The 18985-nt window shown below is 33.8% G+C and overlaps 1 protein-coding gene across 1 annotated transcript in view; it reads right to left on the bottom strand.

Annotated features, from left to right (window-relative positions):
• Window positions 1–18985, bottom strand: part of PCDH17 (protocadherin 17) — a 112883-nt gene that overhangs the window by 74096 nt on the left and 19802 nt on the right. Inside the window, 2 exon segments of the mRNA XM_020970109.2 lie at window positions 2286–2458; window positions 2590–2648. Coding sequence (XP_020825768.1) covers window positions 2286–2458; window positions 2590–2648 — 232 coding nt within the window.

Here is an 18985-nt window from a genome sequence, read left to right as displayed (position 1 = left end):
GAGCATTAATTGCCTATTATGTGGAAGGAACTGTGCTTTTTTTTCCCCTCTAGGGGTTCAATCCGGTAGTTCACCTTTGCTCAATATGGTGGTCAGGGGACAGTGGCACATATTTAGAGCCATTTGTTAAATTGTTCTCCAATTTTGCACGTTCATGTAATGACACAAATTCACTCATTTTTTTCCTATGTAGTCAAAATGTCCTGAGTAATGGCTCTTAAGAATTATTTGCAAGTTTCCTTTTCTGATTGCACTATATTTTGAAAACTTCTCACACACACTGCACTCCAATTTATACAATTTTCTGTCATATTTGTAGGTTAGGCCCTGAAATGACTATTTTAAGGGATCCATTTCTATTGATATTTTCTCTCTTTCATAAAAGAAGGATGCTTTTATTCTTAAAGGGGAAACAATGTCCAAGTCTGTTTCATCCTCAGTTGATTCTGTAGACTTTGTTTTTGCACATTTGAGTCTTGAAAAAAAATCAATAAACTGCCTATACATCATTACATCTCTGTATCAGTGCTGGAAGCAGAATTTCGGTTCCTATGCTAAAATTATATAGTCAGACAGAAAAGACCCTCTGCCGTCTTCCCACAGTGTTTTTTTTTTCTGGTATTTGCTAGCTCCTCTCTCCTAAGACCTAGAATTCAATTTATATATCAGAAAAAAAAAAACCAACAGAAATTCATGTGAATGAAGAGCATGAGCTGCTTTTTTGACGAATCAAGATATGATGATGAATGCAAACCTTTCACTGGCTTTGCAATTTTACAAATACGGGTAATAGGAATATTTGGCAAAATGTGCTGAAGACAACACTGCAAATATATATCATTATAAGGTGAGTCAAACGGGCCATCATTTAACCCTTTTCCATGGAAGCCATATATTTAATTTAGTGCAATGTCTTACATCTCACATAATATGTGCTTTTTTTTTCATATCAACAGCTAGTAACTCTAAGTCACCTAAGAAGAAACTTAGAAAACTTATCAGTACTTAAATTATTTCTAAAGGGGAAGGGGGAGGCATTGCATCTTTATATAGATCAATGTCCAATTATAATTAGAGTCACTGTGGTAAAGAGGTAGGAAAAAAATAATCTTTCTGGTGCTTATTACTTGGAAAACATAGTCTTTTGTGAGGTTAGCCCTTATAACATACAGAATAATTTCACTGCTGCATTCTAAATATTCTACACAGCAATAAAAGAAAAAACTTCAACTTGAAAAAAGTGAAAGTGTCGTGTTTGCTTATTATTATGATTACAAATCAAACACAACTAAAAAATCTGGTTCCAATTAATAACCAATTAATAAATATTGCTCTTCAGCTTAAAGACTCAACTTAAAATATTCTTAACTATTATAAATCACTTTCTAGATGACATCTTATGTCAACCATCAGCATTCCAAAGTCTAAGTCAGAATAACATAACCATGCTTTTGCCTTTTTTCTTTGTGAGACAAGAAAACCATAACAACATACTCCCAAATCATCATTAATTAATTTTAACAGCTTAATTATATTTAGGTGACATTTTTAGCAAATGTTTACTTCTTATAAAAATTAAAGGTATTAAAATTAATAAAACATCATTTTAAGAAAATGAATAACATCGACTCTTTTTAAAAAGAAAACATTTATAATAATTTATAATAAAGTAATATTATTGCCTTTGTCCAGCATATACTTTAATTTATAATTTATGGAGTTTATAGAAACTTCTATTAGTTGTAAATGGATGTTTTAATGGGATTATGCCATTACTATATGCTGTATTTCTTAAATATTTCAGACAAGGAAATTCTGATAAAACATGGGTTTTGTTTTTTTCAATATCAAATTTAGCCAATATTAACAGAATTTGTCATATGTATGTATGTTTATATTGCACAAATACATGCACACATATTATAAAATATATATTTAGTATAGTTCATGTTTGCCTCAAGAGAAACATAGCACATGTTGTACCCAACTTAATACAGCTTGGATACTTTTTATAGGTACTAGGGGGTTTCTTAATCATTGCTGTTTTAAAGAAGAATTCTGAGTAAGATGAAAGGCTAAGAACCTTGGAGACCCATACTGTGTTGTTACTGAAATAATAAATAATTTTTTTTTTCTGGGACAGTTGCAAGATTGACAGTTTACTTTGATATATTATCAATGGGCCACCCCCCCCATGTGATAAACTGTGAATGCAGAACTGAAAGATTTCTAATGATTGCTTAAGCTTCCTTTGTATTTTATAGGCTTTGGGAGACTTCACTCACCTTGTTCAAGTGGTTGGCTTTTAGTTGAAGTAGATTTCATCTTGAGTGCCTCCCTAACAGACATGTCACAGCAGGAGCCTTTGTTAGTGTCTTGGTCACTGTCAGCCTGATCACTGTCCCCATGCCCACTGTCTCTCAGGCTGGCTCTTTCTGGGTCCTTGAACGTGGAGCTACTGTAATGCACAGAAGAAAAGATGACAAAGTGTTGTTTCTACTAGTTTCAATCTGAAGTGTAGTGTCTAGCAAAGCAATTTTGACAAGAATGCAAATGGGGAAGTGGATAAAGTTATTTAATAGGCCTTACCTTTGAACAAACTGCTGCCTGCTGCCCATGTAATTGGGCTCTGCGGGAAAATTGTCTGTCTGTGAAAAAGAAGGAAAAAAAAAAACGAATAGTTGTACACTGGACAAATCTCCTGCAGAGCAACAAGATTTCCTAGTGGAGAAATGATTAATAATTCAAAAATTCCCTTAATCTTTAGATTTGTACATTTTAATTAAATTGGAAAATGCTGACATGTAATTATGTACTCGGAACAATTAAATGATTCTGGTCTACAAATTACCTGCTAAAGTAAACAATGAGGCTGTCATAACTGGCATTCTCTGTTAGGAACCTGATGGATGACACTGTTTATGTTGTTTCATTAGTCAGATATTAAGATTGAATGTTTGTGGGAGGAGTGGGAAAATGACCTAATTTCTGCATATTAAAAAAGTGAGTTGTTTAATAATGCTGGTTTTAGTCATAATTATATCATCGGTGGGGATTCTGATGCCTTTATTGAGATAATATAATTTCAAGTAACCTACTGCATTGGCCTTCACTGAAGAAAAATAGGGTGATCTTCCAGGAGTCTTTGCATCAAAATGTGCCCATAACAAGTACAAGCACTGCCCATATGGTTGATCTCATCTCTACAATTAATTCTCATTCTTATTAATAGGCATGTTCAAAGTATCGAAATGGCAACTGAATAATGCCATTGAAATGCTTGTTACTGACAGTTTCTTCTAAATAATATATATGTATGAATTTATGTGTTAATAATGATTATAATGCAAAAATAAGGGAAGAACACATGTTATTTCTGAAGTGTAACTAACACTTCAAATGACCAAACTGTGGAGCTACAACTATTTTTTTTCCTTTTCATCTTTTTTTTTTTAAACAGTAGCCAGGCTAATGTGGAGATCTGCCAAAAAGAACTGAATTCTCCTTGTATCATCAACCAGAGTCCTTTTGGAGAAAGAGACTAGATCTTTCACTGAACTCCCTATACTGTACATTCATACACATCATTTCTCCTTGCAGCTGACTTAGAGACAAAGCATCTCTTGTTTTCTGCATCACTTCATATCACGCCATTATGCTGTGAACAGCTATGGCTTTTTCAAAATCTCTTCTAGCACATAAGTACCAGTAATGTGGAAAATGTACAAATATTGAAGCAAAAGGCTCAAGGTAAAGCTAAATATTGTATACTCAATATTAAAATAAACAACTGATTCTAAATATCATGGTACATTTTACCTCTCCATAAACTACTTCCTTAGCACTTGACTTCCCTGAGTTATGCTGCTGAAGAGAAAAGGCTTCTAGGAACAAAAAGTTTCAAAGTATTTTCACGGCTTATTCTTGTCTTAGAAGTTTGGAAAAGGTAGGTGGGAAATCACCCAATGGTTAATCTGAGCTATGCAGTTTTTCTCTTTTGTCCAACTGCCTGTTTTGCAAGCTAAACACCAAGATGAAGGCAATGAAAAGTGTTCTGTCCTATTGGGTTTTTTTCTCATACTTTACCCCTTGGCACCAGCCTTTGGTATTTCAGGCATGTTTTCATTAACATACTGCACTGGGTTCTAATTTTGGAGATGGCGTCATTAGCCTTGTCTCCATAATGAGGAAATACAGGCTTTTCAGGAAATACTTGATGTGCCAGTAACAAAAAGCTGTGGTAACCAATGCCAAAGTTAAGACTGTATGTATGTAGAATATCACGGATTTCATTGATATTTTGTGAAGCTCTCTATTTTGAAGGTTTTTCACAGATCATTTCTGACCAGATACATAGGCCAACACATTATTGTAGTCAGTGAAAAATAAAAATTGGATGCTAGCAACAAGTGTACATTTATAAAGAATTAAAATTCCTGGCAAGAGCTATATATTGCAAGGTGAGGTTTTAGTTAGCTTTAGAATATTTCAGGTAACTAGAGTTCTAACATCTTAAAGAAGTTCAATTATGCATGAATCTATACTATAGGATCCCAAACATTCTTCAGGTCAGAGGGAAAGAACCTGTCAAACATTTGCTTATCAGATTAGTAAGGGGAATAACTCAGAATCTTTTCTTTATAATTAAAGTTGTAGGTATGATCAGTGAAATAAGGATCACACACTGATAATTTTTAAAGAAGAAAAAAATTAGTTCAATTTTTAACAAGTTTTTAATGGTTATAACTTTAAAACAAATTTTATATATACATATGTGTATGTATATGTGTATACACACACACACACACACACACACACACACACACACACACACACACATATATATATATATATATATATATATATATATCTACCCATCTACTGCTTGCATCAGAATCGGAGAAAAGGGAAAAGAGATCTCTCATGTCATGTTCTCTTTACACCCATTTTTCTCAATTATTTTATATTTTATGAGATAATACTACTTATAATCTTCAAGTGTACAACAGAGCAAAGAAAAAATCCTCAGCAAATTAGCAAACAGAAAAAAAATGGAGGTAAGAGGAGAGAGAAATTTTAAATAAAAATGTAACTGAAAAGAGTAAAGGAAACAGAATAAGAGAAGGGAAATATGAAATAATTAAGGAAAGAGAATGTACAAATAAATAAATAAATAAATTATTTTAAGTAAAGGAAAAAGCTGCCCATGAAACTGAAATACAAAGCTACTTTCAAAAAGCTCAGGCCAGTGGGCAGAACTTAGTTTTAAATTGTTTTCACAAAGTATTTTTACTATGGCTAAAGACATTGGCCACCCCAAAGTTTAGCTAATTAGCTTGTGGATGATAAATATAAATGAATTGAAGCAGGAACCTAAGAATCTATCACCCCGCTCTTATAGAATCTATTGCCTCTTTCTTCTCTCTCTGTCTCTCTCACACTTGATCTCCGACAGTCTCTAGGACTAGGTGTCAGCCAAGACAATTCCTAGGTGGTGTTTTTGTTTGTTTTTGGTTTTATAGCTGGCTTCATTGTTACAGTCACTTAATAAAATGACAATCTTGGAATGTACTATTGTATATGACAACAGCCTCACCACATATTCAGGTGCAATTATGTTTAGAAAGAGTTTCAGACTGTTCCTATAATGAAGGGGGGAAAGAGAAAGAAGGGAGAAGGGGGAGAAGGAGTATCTTTTTGAAAAAATGCCAAAACAGAAAGACACACAGAATAAAGGTAAAAGGCTGGAGCTGAACATATTATGCTTCAACTGAAGTGAAAAAAAAAAGCAGGAGTAACAATCATCTCAGACAAAGCAAAAATAAATCTAATTAAAAGAGACAAGGAAGGACAGCCTGCTAGAAGGTATTATAGACAATGAAGTAATACTATTACTAAACATATAAGCATCAAATGGTATAGCATCCAAATTCTTAGAGGAGAAGTTAAGTGAATTACAAGAAGTGAAAGCAAAATAAGTAAAATGGACAGCAAGGGGGACCTCAACCTCAACCCCCTCTCAAAACTAGATATATCTAACTACAAAATAAACAAGAAAGAAGAGGTGAATGGAATTTTAGAAAAATTAGATATGATAGACCTCTGGAGAAAATTGATTGGGGATGGAAAGGAATGTACCTATTTCTCAGTGGTACATGGCACCTACACAAAAACTAACTATGTACGAGGGCATAAAAACCTCACAACTGAATGCAGAAAGGCGGAAATATCAAATGCATCCTTTTCAGATCATGATGCAATAAAAATTACATGTAATAAAGGGTCATGGAAAGACAGACTAAAAATTAATTGGAAACTAAATAATCAAATCCTAAAGAATGAGTGGGTCAAACAACAAATCATAGAAATTATCAATAACTTCCTTAAAGAGAATGACAATAATGAGACAACATACCAAAACTTATGGGATGCAACCAAAGCAGTTCTTATGGGAAATATTATATTTCTAAATGCTTACATGAATAAAATAAAGAGGAGGTCAATGAATTGGGACTGCAACAAAAAAAAGCTAAAAAAGAACAAATTAAAAATCCTCAATTAAGTACCAAATCAGAAATTCTGAAAATCAAAAGAGAGATTAAATTGAAATTAGGGAAATTATTGAACTAATAAATAAAACTATGAAAATAAAAACTGTGAAAAACAAAACAATACAAAACAAAATAGATAAACCTGTGGTTAATTTGATTTAAAAAAAAGAAGAAAACCAAATCACCAGCATCAAAAATGAAAAGGGTGAATTCACCACCAATGAAAAGGAAATTAAGGCAATAATGCTAATAACTCTGACAATCTAAGTGAAATGGATAAATATTTACAAAAACAGAAATTGCCCAGATTAGCAAAGGAGAAAATAAAATATTTTTAAAACCCCATTTTAGAAAAAAAGAGTTTGAACAAGCTATCAATGAACTCCCTAAGAAAAAAATCTCCAGGGCCTGATGGATTTACAAGTAAATCCTACCAAATATTTAAAGAACAATTAATTCCAATACTATATAAACTACTTGGAAAAACACTTGAAGGAGTATTTTTTCCCCGTAACTTTTCTCTTTTGTTTTGTTTCTTCTTTCACAACATAACTAATGTGGAAATACATTTACATGACTGCGCATGTATAACTTAGACTGCTTGTCATCTTGGGGAGGGGGTAGAGAAGGCAGAGAGAAAAAAAATTTTAAACTCAAAATCTTATGTAGAAAAAAGAATGTTGAAAACTATCTTTACGTGTAATTGAAAAAAAAAACCTCTATTTACCAAAAAAAAAGAGAAAGGAAGGAAGGAAGGAAGGTAGGAAGGAAGGAAGGAAGGAAGGAAGGAAGGAAAGGAAGGAAGGAAGGAAGGAAGGAAGGAAGGAAGGAAGGAAGGAAAGAAGAAAGAAAGAAAGAAAGGAAGGAAGAAAGGAAGAAAGGAGAAAAAGAAAAGAAAAAAAGCCAATGGTTACAGATAGCTTTGCTTGTATACACAGAGAGCATTAGGTAGAAAATCAGTGTGAACTTTTCCCCTAAATTTACAGGTACTGCCTTCTGCATTGATAACAAGTATTCTTTTTGCCAGGTAGTGAACACAAGGGAGTGTTAAGAGGTGAATAATTCACTTTAAGCCTTTTCATACTGACATAGCTCCTGATGGCTTTGCCTTCGATGGAATATATGGTGTGCTTTCTCTATACACCTACAGTAAACAACAGTTTTGTAAGCCACCACTTACAAAGGTATCTGACAGCATCTATGACTCTAGAAATATATTTTAATACAACATGAAGTGTGGCAATAACTATATTTATCAGTGGTTTCTAAAATAACACATTTTGCACAAGTATAGTATAGTCAACATTTGTATGGGGTTTTTTATTAAAGGATAGAGAAAAATTCTTTCTTCATTCAGAATAGAAAAATAAAGTTTCCTCCAAACTAAAATTTTTACATAAGGACTCAATACCTTAGAGCGAATATAGGGTTAATTAGCCTAAGCCTCATCAGTAGAACATGAATTTCAAGTAAGTTAGTGAAAGACTAAAAACCCTCCCAAATTGAAAAATCAGTTCTATATGCCATTATTAATGCTAGTGATATCTTCAGTGTTGCTATATAATTGTGTAATTTATGAATCGTAAAAGACTACTTTACAAATATGAAAGAAATTTAGAAAATCAAAGATATAGAATAGGTTTGTCATATGTAATTTAATCTCAAATAATACTGAGAATTGGTAGAATGGTGCCTATAACTGGAATATGGCTTTGGAGGCATATTCTAGATATGGGAGTGGGTAGTGACACTGTATATTAGTTGTTCTCATAGAAAGGCATACAAAATGAAAATAGGAGATAATGGTAGTGTATATTAGGGTGAAAATTAATGGAGAAAAAGGAACTGATATTTTCATCAGATTATACAATGATACAGGTACTTATCACTTGGACAGAAAGAGGTAATACATGAACTAAAGAAGCAGAGCAGAAGCTTTATATGGAATCACAATATAAAGGAAATTTCAATTATGTTGATATCTACTGGAAATACAGAGCAGCAAATAAATCATGGGTTTGTTTTAATGATAATTTCATTTTTCAAAAGGTGAAGGAAGTCATTAGATGTTAATACTCTGGACTTGAATCTCACTAGCAAGGAGGAACTCAACGATGAAGTAGAAATGATAAAAATCTGGGGACTGGAAAAAAAGTGATCACCATCATTGTAATAGAAGAGAGAAAGGATGGGTATTGTCTCATGAGTACCATAGATTTGTGAGAGCAAATTTCAAATGGTTCAGAGAAAATATGGTCATTATCCTATTGCATAAAGTTCAACACAGGAAGTCATCCCAGAAAAATAGTAATCTGCCATGAATTAAATTCCAAAGCTTCCTTCTACCTGAAAAAACAATGCTGAAGCATTGAGCTGTTTACAGAGATTAATATAGAGGTATAGGTAACTTAATGACACTCCAATTTTTAAAAAAATACATCTACAGCTTCACTTTTTCAACATGTTGGGTAACTTTCTTGAAACTTTTAATCTTTGTTATAAGAAACATCTTGGTGTTTCTTATCTCTGGTAAGGGAAAAGTGAAAGACTACATTGGGAAGTATAGATGATACCAAAACAAAAAATATCAATGAAATTTTATTTTAAAAAATGATATGCATGTATGTCAAGATGTAAACAAGGACAGTTAACAAAGGATTAATGCAAAAATGTGGCATAATCCTTTAGGAAGTGTACAGAACATCATTGTCAAACTCAAATAGAAAGAGAGGCCATTAAATTGTACCTAAGGACCCCAGAAGGTGCTTATTGATTTTAAAAAAACACATATTAATATTATCTATGTTTTGTTGTATTTTTATTTATTCTGTTAAGTATTCCCCAACTGCATTTTAATCTGACCCCAACAAGAGTGTTGTCGACCACAGTCAGCCTCTTTGAAATTTCTTAACAAGAAAATAGAACAATTTGTTATTGTTCAGTTGTTTCAGTCCTGTCTTGACTTTTTGTGACCTTATTTGGGATTTTCTTGGCAAAGTTACTGGAATGGTTTGCCATTTCCTTCTCCAGATCATTTGACAGATGAGGAACTGAGACAAACAGGGGTAACTGACTTGCCCAGGGTTACACAGCTAGTCTGTATCTGAGGTCAGATTTGAAGGAAGGAAGATGAGTCTTCCTGACTCCAGGCCAGGTGGTCTATACATTGCCCTAACAATAGAACAATAAAGTAGATTCAAAAAACTGATTGAATGGACAAAAGTAAACCTTATCAATTAACTGTTCTATTTAAAACTGAAATGAACTCTCTAGTGGAGGCTCTCAAGCATGTGCTCTTGGCCCTGTGCTATTTAACATTTTTATCACTGTCTTGGATAAAGGCATTGATGATATAGTTTTCAAATATGTGGATGACACAAAGCTAGGAGAGATAGAGAAAATGCAGTATAACAGAGTCAGGGTTTTGAAAAGTCATGAAAGGCTAGAACTTGGAGCTGAACCTTTTAAGATGAAATTTAGTAAGGAAAAGTATAAAGCCTTATACTTGGTGGTGGGGGACTTCACAAGCTTAATATGGGGAGTACTGCTAGAGAACAGCTTGCCTGAAAAAGACCTTTGGGTTTTAATTCATTAAAAGCATAAAAAAAGTTAACAATATGACATAGTGGCAAAAACAAAAAAAGAACTAATGAGAAACTTATGTTTTCTTAAAAAAGAAATAACATTCAGTATAAAGAATGTAATAAGTCCTGGTGCATACCACCTTGATCACATTGAAAATAGAGGGTTTTTTGTTTGTTTGCTCTTTGTTAAATTCACAGCCTCAGATTTTGGGAAGGAAAAGGACATTGATGAATTGGACAGGTTCTAGAGTGTGGGTGACCAGGAGCATAGAGAGATAGAGATCATGACTTAGAAGGAACTTTTTAAGGAGGAAAGTGGGGTTAGGATGTCTTCCTAAGACTTCCTAAGAGCTGTCTTCCAAGAATTTGAAGGACTACTATGTAGAATAGGTTTGTCCTGAGCTCCACAGGGCAGCATAAGGAGCAAAAGTGGAAAATCCCTGAGAGACAGATTAAGGATCGATCCAAGTAGAGGTGTCCTGGAGTATGAACATTTATACCTTGTAAAACAGTAAATGCTACAAATCAGGGCTTGATTTATCGTTTTGTTGATGGTCTAGCCTTAAGAAAATGACAAAGAAAATATTAATGATGCAGATTAAATTTAAAAGGGTATCCATCTTTCTCCTCCCAGAACCAGTTGCTAAATATTTACCAGCACATCTCTGGTTTCAAGGATAACTCCTAACAATGAACCATCCATAAGTATAGTGAGCTGCTTCAGAAGACAACCAGTTCCCCTCACTAAAAGGGAACATAGAAAAGCTGAATGACCATTTATTGGAAATTCTAGACACTGGATTCGTGTTCAGATACGAGTAGGACTACATATTCTCCTTGGTCTCTTCCCACTTTGCAATTCTGCAGTTCTGTGAATTATTAAACCTAATTTTGAATGAAAACTGAGAGGCTTAAAACACTTTCCAAAAGTTGTCCATCTCAAAGCCAGTTCACAACAGAAACAAAATAACATTTGCCAGTTTCTTAACACCTGCTGCCATGCTATTATTCAGTAGAAAAGGTCAACAGTGATGAGCCACCCTGAAGACTGCTAAAAACTACCTAATAACCATCACTGTGATAATAACAATTACGTTGTAAAGATGAAGTGATTTCAGAATTATTTGTAATTTGTAATTGTAAAATGTAATTGTAAAATTGAGATAATTATTCCTATAACTCACGGGGTTGTTAATGAGGATCAAATGAGATATTTGTTAAATGCTTAACACAGTGTCTGAAACATAGTAGGTACCTAATAAATGCTTGATTCTTGCCTTCCTTCTTTGGTTCTTTCCCGCTTTCCTTCTTTCCTTGCTCCAAGCCCTCTATCCACTATGGCATGCTGACTCTTTCATTATGTATCAATTGATCGATCTATCTGTCCCTCTATCTATCATTTATCTGAACTGGAAATTGATTAAAATTACAAAATAGTTTAAGTAAGCACATGTTAAATTGTGCAAATTATTTTAATCAACATATATTAATTTGTTTTTAACATATATTTTGTTTTATTTTATATCATCAAAAGTAAATCAACAAATTAACCCTTCAAAAAATGGAATAAATGGATTCAACATGAAATGAGATAGAGCTGAACTTCCTGTTTAATAGTTTGGTTGTAGTCTCTTTAGTTGTCTCAGTTCTTACCCTCTGTTAGGCATCCTTTCCTTCTGCCCCACTGGTTAATGCCTTTCTCTTTCAGATTACTTAATATACTCTATTTCTATCATTTATGCAACATGTCATCTACCTAATTAGAATGTGTGCTCCTTGAAAGCAGAGACTTTGTTGGGGGAAGAGGGAAGGACTCCATTTATATCTATGTGCACAGTGGTATTTGGCACAAAGTAAGAGCTTAATAAACACTTCTTGACTGATTAAACGACTGACAACCAACTGCTTTCTGCATATAAAGGAATAAAAGCCTTCCTGTTGGATGATGAATCATTTATTCATCTAGTAAGTAGATGTTTACAACCTTTAGCAGATATTTCAAACCATTTGTAGGTCATTTGAAAGAACTCTGATATCTGACAAATCTGAAGAGCTTTAGGGCCCCAAAAAGGTCTTACTTAGTGCTAAATTTTAGTCAGAAGCATTAGTATACTTGCTTGAATAATTTATAAATCTTAACAAAAATGAAGTAGAAAATTTTAAATATCCCATTTCTTATGGATTCTGAGTGGGGGAAAATGTAAAGAAGACAATTATAGAAATTTTGAAAATATAAAACGCAAACATTTGGATAAACTATTCTGAGAAATAACTGTCATAAAGGAAAATACAATCATAAATTAAGAAATAAATTAACAGCTTTAAAATGCATGAGTCAATGCAAGTCTATTTTATGTAGGTGTTTTTAACCTGAAATTAAAATGAAGTAAAATGTCTTTACCGACTTTAACATCTTTTAAATTAAACATTAGTAGCAAATAAAATGAAACATCTCTCCTCTTTATCAGACTGTCACTTAATATGTAATTCAAACATCTTCTGCTTCTTTCTTTTCCTGAAGACCTTAATTCTAAGTATTTTTCTGCTCTTGTGAAATGAGTGATCTTATATAATGGCAATCACTTTACAAAACAATAGGCCTATATCCTTCCAAATCTAGTTTTGAAAGAACAGACAATGGTCTTGATTTTGTTAGAAACTGTTTATAATCTACATGATACATTTTTTCTAAATGAAGATTTTTAAAAGGAGACAGATTCTTTGAAAAGACTGCTTCTGCTGAGTGCCTTACCGTACAACTTTCAAATCCATTCCATAAACCTAGATCTGAAATCCACAACTAGCTTTCTATAAAGAAATATACTTTAAATAAATGATTAATGAATGCTTTGCCTATTTAGAAAGCTAAATCAGTTAACAGTTTAGGGGGAAAAAGACAATTCTGGGATTTAAAAAAATACATATTTTTAATTATTCATTTATTTTTCCATGCTGGGATTTTCCTCTTCTGCAAGGTACCAAAGTGTCCCTTATGTAATCAGTGCCTGGGTTAAAAACCTACGTGAACACATTTTTAAAGTGGGTTTTACTGTTAAACAATCTATAATATGTTTATATTCAATCCCACACCATTTAAACTATAAGAAAGCTCAATACCACCAGGGAAACCCTTGCAGGCAGAAAGTGCTTAGAGACATTAAGTGTCCTGGTGTACTATTATTTACAATAGATTATATTTAAAAAGACTTTCAGTGACCAAGTCTTGTCCAGAGAGATATCATTCTGGTATTGGCCTAGAGATGGCTTCACTCCTACAGAATTTACGTGTTGCTCTTCCCTCTATTGTCTTACCCATTTTCACAGTATAGTATAGTATCAGTACGACATCTAAATATCCAGAGGCTCAGCAGGTGACACAAGGAATATCTTGCACTTGTACATGACCCAGTTTTCACTGTGGCTTTGTTTAATATTATTCTCATTCTAAGAAACTTGTCCATACTCCAGGTTAAAAGTTGATATTGGGGGAATAAGCAAATTCATTCGGGGTATTCAAATCAAATTACGTGTTCCAATTCCAAGTCTCCCACAGCCTCTGTGTGCCTCTTTCAGGGAAGAACAAGAGAAAAGGACATACTGGGACCTTTGGTTTGGCTTTGAAATGATGTGTATCAGCCTAGGGATCTCCTAGGACATCGTCATTGCTTTGAGCAAGCTCGATAAGCCTCTTTAGTTTGGGAAATCTACTCAGGACACAGGTTCTGTGTCATTTCAAGCTGAAAATAGCTTCCCATCAGTACTCCCCACAGTAGTGTTTTATTTCTAGAGTCCAGTAGAGATTCTAATAGGTTTAGGGCATATTTGAAAACTCTCTACCATAAACATATGGAATCAGGGTGGTACCTGTTTAGCTCACATTTATAAAACACTTCATGGTTTTCAAAGCTCTTCATACATATTACCTCATTTGATCCTTAAAATAACCCTGTGAGGTATCTGCAATTAGTACTCTCAACTCACAGATGAGAAAAATGAGACCCAAAGGGACTTATGCAGTCGTACAAGTAGTACATATATGAAGCTGGATTCCAATGCAAGTCTTTCTGACTCTTGTCCATTATACTATATTGCTTGTAATAATAAAGAATTGTTTTGAATTCGATTTTCTGATTCTGCAAATTAAATTAATTTTCCATCACAGCTTTGGACTTGATAGGATTATACAGATCCACTTTTGAACCCCAGGGACTTATGATACAAGGTCAAAGATAGCAACAACAACTAGAGCAGGATTTATATAATGCCTTAAGATTTGTAAAGTGTTGTGTATAGATTGTCTTATCTGATAACACATCTGAAGACATCACATTCCATTACTATTATACAGCAATTAGCTGTCCTGTAAAATGTTATAGAATCCTGTGCTTCCCAAAGCACCAGAATTTAATAAAGTCTTATAAATCATGAAATGTGCTTTGGTTTTCTAGAAAAAACCATTAGTAGGAGTTAAAAGAAATGGATTCAAATCTCAGCTCTATCATTAATTAATAGTGACTTTGAGCAAGTCATTTTCCCTCTATGGATAGCGATTTCCTCATATGTAAAATGAAGGGATTACACTAAGATCATCTCTAAGGTCCCTTATAGCACCAAACAGTTAAGGATCTACTCTTTATTTCACTCCTGCTTTATTCCTCTTTCTCAGTTACTGTTCATGCTTTCCTCATTGCCTAGTGCTTCTCTTCCTTAAGTGCAGTCTAAATGCCAACATAAAGCCCAATTTCCTATTGGGAGAGTTTAGCATTAGAAGCCTTTCATTTTTTTTTTTAATCATTAGTGAGATTAGTTCAAGGAGGTCTCTAGGCTTCCTGAAATCAATAAATTAGGAGATATCACTGTAAACACAGACCATTATCTATCTTGTCTTCTTTGTACCCTGCCCACTTATTTCCAGTGAGAGTGATCAACCCCAGCAGAGGCATAGCAGTTTGCTTAGGCAGATAATAAGAATTAACATGTAAGGACAAAGACTTGTATATAGTCATAAATTAGGACAGCAGGAACCAAATAATTTCCTCACTATTTCTTTCCTTTGATTTATGATGGAGGTCTGCATTTTGAAAGCCTAAAGATTAAGTTAGGCACTGAGTAGAACACTGTAGACAGCATCTTCCCTGGAAGTCAGGAATCTTCCTGAGTTCAAATCTGTCCCCAGACACTTACTAGCTGTGTGACTCTGGACAGGTCACTTAACCTTGTTTGCCTCAGTTCCTCACCTGTAAAATAAACTGGGGAAGGAAATGGCAAACCACTCTTTTTTGCCAAGAAAAGCCCAAATGGAGTCACAAAGAATGGAAATAACTGAACAACAAAACGACAAAGATTAGGTTGTCATGTAATGTCACCTACCAATTGCTCTAAATCTAAATTCTGTTAAACACAGCATACAGAAAATAAACAGCAGCCTTCTCTGGGTGCAAAGTGCCATGAGCTTTTGCATGTTGGGATTTTTTTTTTTTTTTGCTTTTGCTTTTGCCAGAGGGAAATGTAGTTTTGTAATGGAAATACGGACTGGCCAAAAAACAAAGCAAATCAAACAGATGCCTAAGAGTTAGGAGAGGAATAACTATCCTTAAGGTAGCAGACTTAACACACAAAAGTATACTCTCCCCATGGAGGCTATGGCCTTCCTGCTGACCTTCATAACTATTAAAAAAAAAAAAGACTTCCTGGGACAGAGGATAGAGTGCTGGTCCTGAAGTCAGAAAGACTCAGCTTCCTGAGTTCAAATCCAGCCTCAGGCACTTCATAGCCGTGTGACCTTGGACAAATCACTTAACCCTGGTTGTCTCAGTTTCCTCATCTGTAAAATCAGCAGGAGAAAGAAATAGCAAACCACTCTACTATCTTTGCCAAGAAAAGCCAAGATGGGGTCACACAGAGTCAGACATGACTGAAACAACTGAACAACAAACAACAACAACAAAAAAACTCAACTAAAACTACTAGAAAGCAGAGAGTTTTCAAGAGCGGCATTATCTTGCAAATACCAGCAATTAATGGCCTAACAAACTTGTAGTCCAAAGGCTAATTCTCCCATCTGATCTCTACCTGATCAACTATTATTGAAGATAGTATCGCTGGGCAAAATAGATGTCTATCTAACCTATGAATTAGCTCCATCTTAATATAAATTTAACAAACAATAAACAGTAGTTATCTAGTAAGAAAATTCATGACAAATATAGTAGCTATATTTCAGTATAATCTACTCTTTCTTCCACCTCTTCAGCCAAGATTATTTCACCATATTGCCTTGTATTTTGAAAAATAATCACCCTCCCTTTTTTCCTCCTCTTATTCTTAAAGCTTATTCCAATAAATTTCAAGTAACTTAAAATTTTAAGTATTTGCCCCCAAAGAATCCAAAGGACAAATTTTTTTACCCTATTTAATCTGATTTGTGTATCCATGATTCTACTTCTCTTAAGCCATCAGAACACATCCCATATTCAAAAGTGCTTCCAGTACCATAGTGCAACTTTAGCTCTTATTGAAAGCCTAACAATAGTTCTGCCTGTTATTGCAGAGCCAATAAATAAATATAATGAAAATCATGACACATTATTATATTACTCTGAATTGCCTCTATTCATTTAAAAAACTGATGAGTACATTTAAAACAATTTCACAACATGTCAAATTCTAGGAAGTCTTTGCATTCAAGATGCTCCTAAGTCTGCAGGTTGGTAAAGATCATGCATATAGGCTTTTGGTGCCCTATAGCAAAGTGAAAATGAAGTTTGGGATACCTAACAATAACCCCTTTATTCTTACATAGTAGTAGTGGCACAGCATTTAATACATTTATGTTATTCATCAAAAGTATGTACCTACTGACACAATACTGTCAATAAAAACCACATTAAAAACCTTTTGAAAGAGCTTCCCTGTCAATTAGCCTGCAGATGGATTCTATCATCGTATTTTCCCCTGTCAATTTAATATACTGAATCATATTAACAGCACTGGCTTGTCAATAAGGCAGATCTGAATCCTATTAATGGAGTTATGCTGCCAATATAATCGGCTTCCTATTTATTGAGCTCCCCAGTATTTGGAAAAGCTGTGAAATGGGATTATAAGGTTATGTTGTGTACATCTGGCTGTTTGCTATATAAATATTTCAAGAAATTTGATTCCACAGTCTGAAGAAACACCTGTCTAATCACTTTCTTTTTCCCATCACACAAATTTCAGACAACAGAGCAGCAAACCAAGACTTGGAGAAAATTATACTCCCTTGTCTTAGCCCATTTCCTTTTTATCCAAGGAATCCAGTCATTATTCTAGATATCCCAAATGTGTACCACATAATTTTAAAAAATAACCCAACAACTCTAATAGGGATGTAAGACATAATGTATATGCCAGAAAAGAAATGAGATATAGAATTTTTTTAATTAGGAAAAATACTTGAAGTACTCCATAATTTCGTACTTATTTAGTTCCTCTGTCATGCTATATAATCGTGGTGTAATTGTAGCTTGTAAGTATAATTTTAGTGTCACATGGACCCCTGGAAATAATTAATGAGAGGTAGTAGTTCATGCATAAAATAAGAGTAAAAAGTTCAGTAATCCTTCTAGTTAATAGAAGCCTTAATGAAGTTGAACATTAGTTGCTTTTAACCACATCCAGTATTAAATAACTACATTGACTGGATTAGTAGAATATACATCAGCCCATTAAGTCTGATTATGTATTTAAAAAAATCTTTGCTTAAAAAAGTAATTACATTAAGAACGTATTGGGTTTTGCTCCAATCAAATTAACTCCAGGAGCCTAACTTGAAAATGCAGATTTTAAAAACTGGTCCAAAATGACAGCTAAAGGTCAATGAATCAAGTTACCAATTATATTCCCTGGTAGCAGATGGGTGCAATGAAACTTAATGATTGAATTTGAAATGCTTTAATGCACCTTTTATCTATGTTTCCCACCATGTTGATTCTACCTTAGTGTTCCTAACAAGATATTATGTTTATTGCAATTAGCTAACTGGAATGGTATCTCCACTCTTCCATCATTCATATCATATTACTTTGGAACAAAACCACTTCCCCCTCTCCCTTCATTCATCCCACCCCATCACTGCCAAAAGTATCAACCAAAACCATTCTGCCTTGTGATACTGTAATGTTTCTTTACTTGTGGTCATGATTTCCACAAATAAGTAGTGACTTTTAATCAGTGAAAATGATGGAAGTTACTAATACAAAGCCTCTGGTGCCCAAATGAATGCATTGCAATCAACAAGCATTAAGCACTTACTGCACAAGGTGTCATTAATATATCCTTATCAAATTGAAATTAAATTCAAATTATAGAGGAAAACTAAACATAAATACTAGGAAATTAGAAATGAAATAATATCTTTGAAGGTGATTTTCCATGCAGTAAACTGTTTTCAACTCGGCTTCCCTTGTATTTATGGCCTGTGCTTTGCAAGCTCGAAACTTGGCCCTTTTTCTTCTACTTCTGATCAAAGAGAATATGCTTTATTCTCTTACTGCAGATTAAAGGTCCAGGTGGCATAAACCTGTAAAGAGGCTTTTTTCAGAGAGTAAGAGAATTCAACTCTCTCTTTGAGGAGTAGCAGATGGAAATTTTTATTCCCTAAAGTATCTTAAGAATGCACATCGTTATGCCCTGCAGAACAAACAGGAAAGGGAAAATCAGGCTGAGGAGTCTATTTTATTGCTTCTTAGGTGAATCAAACTGTCAGCATTTTATTTACTTCTTAAAGATTACATTTAGGCTGTTAATGAGGTAAACAAAGATTTCCCCACCATAAAAAAAGCTGATAAAAATGGTAAAATTTACATT

Source organism: Phascolarctos cinereus, unplaced genomic scaffold (genome assembly GCF_003287225.1).
Source record: "Phascolarctos cinereus isolate Bilbo 61053 unplaced genomic scaffold, phaCin_HiC Scaffold_7;HRSCAF=346, whole genome shotgun sequence".
Lineage (NCBI taxonomy): Eukaryota > Metazoa > Chordata > Mammalia > Diprotodontia > Phascolarctidae > Phascolarctos > Phascolarctos cinereus.
Note: the sequence above shows the minus strand (reverse complement) of the source record. Positions and strands in the feature narration are given on the sequence as shown.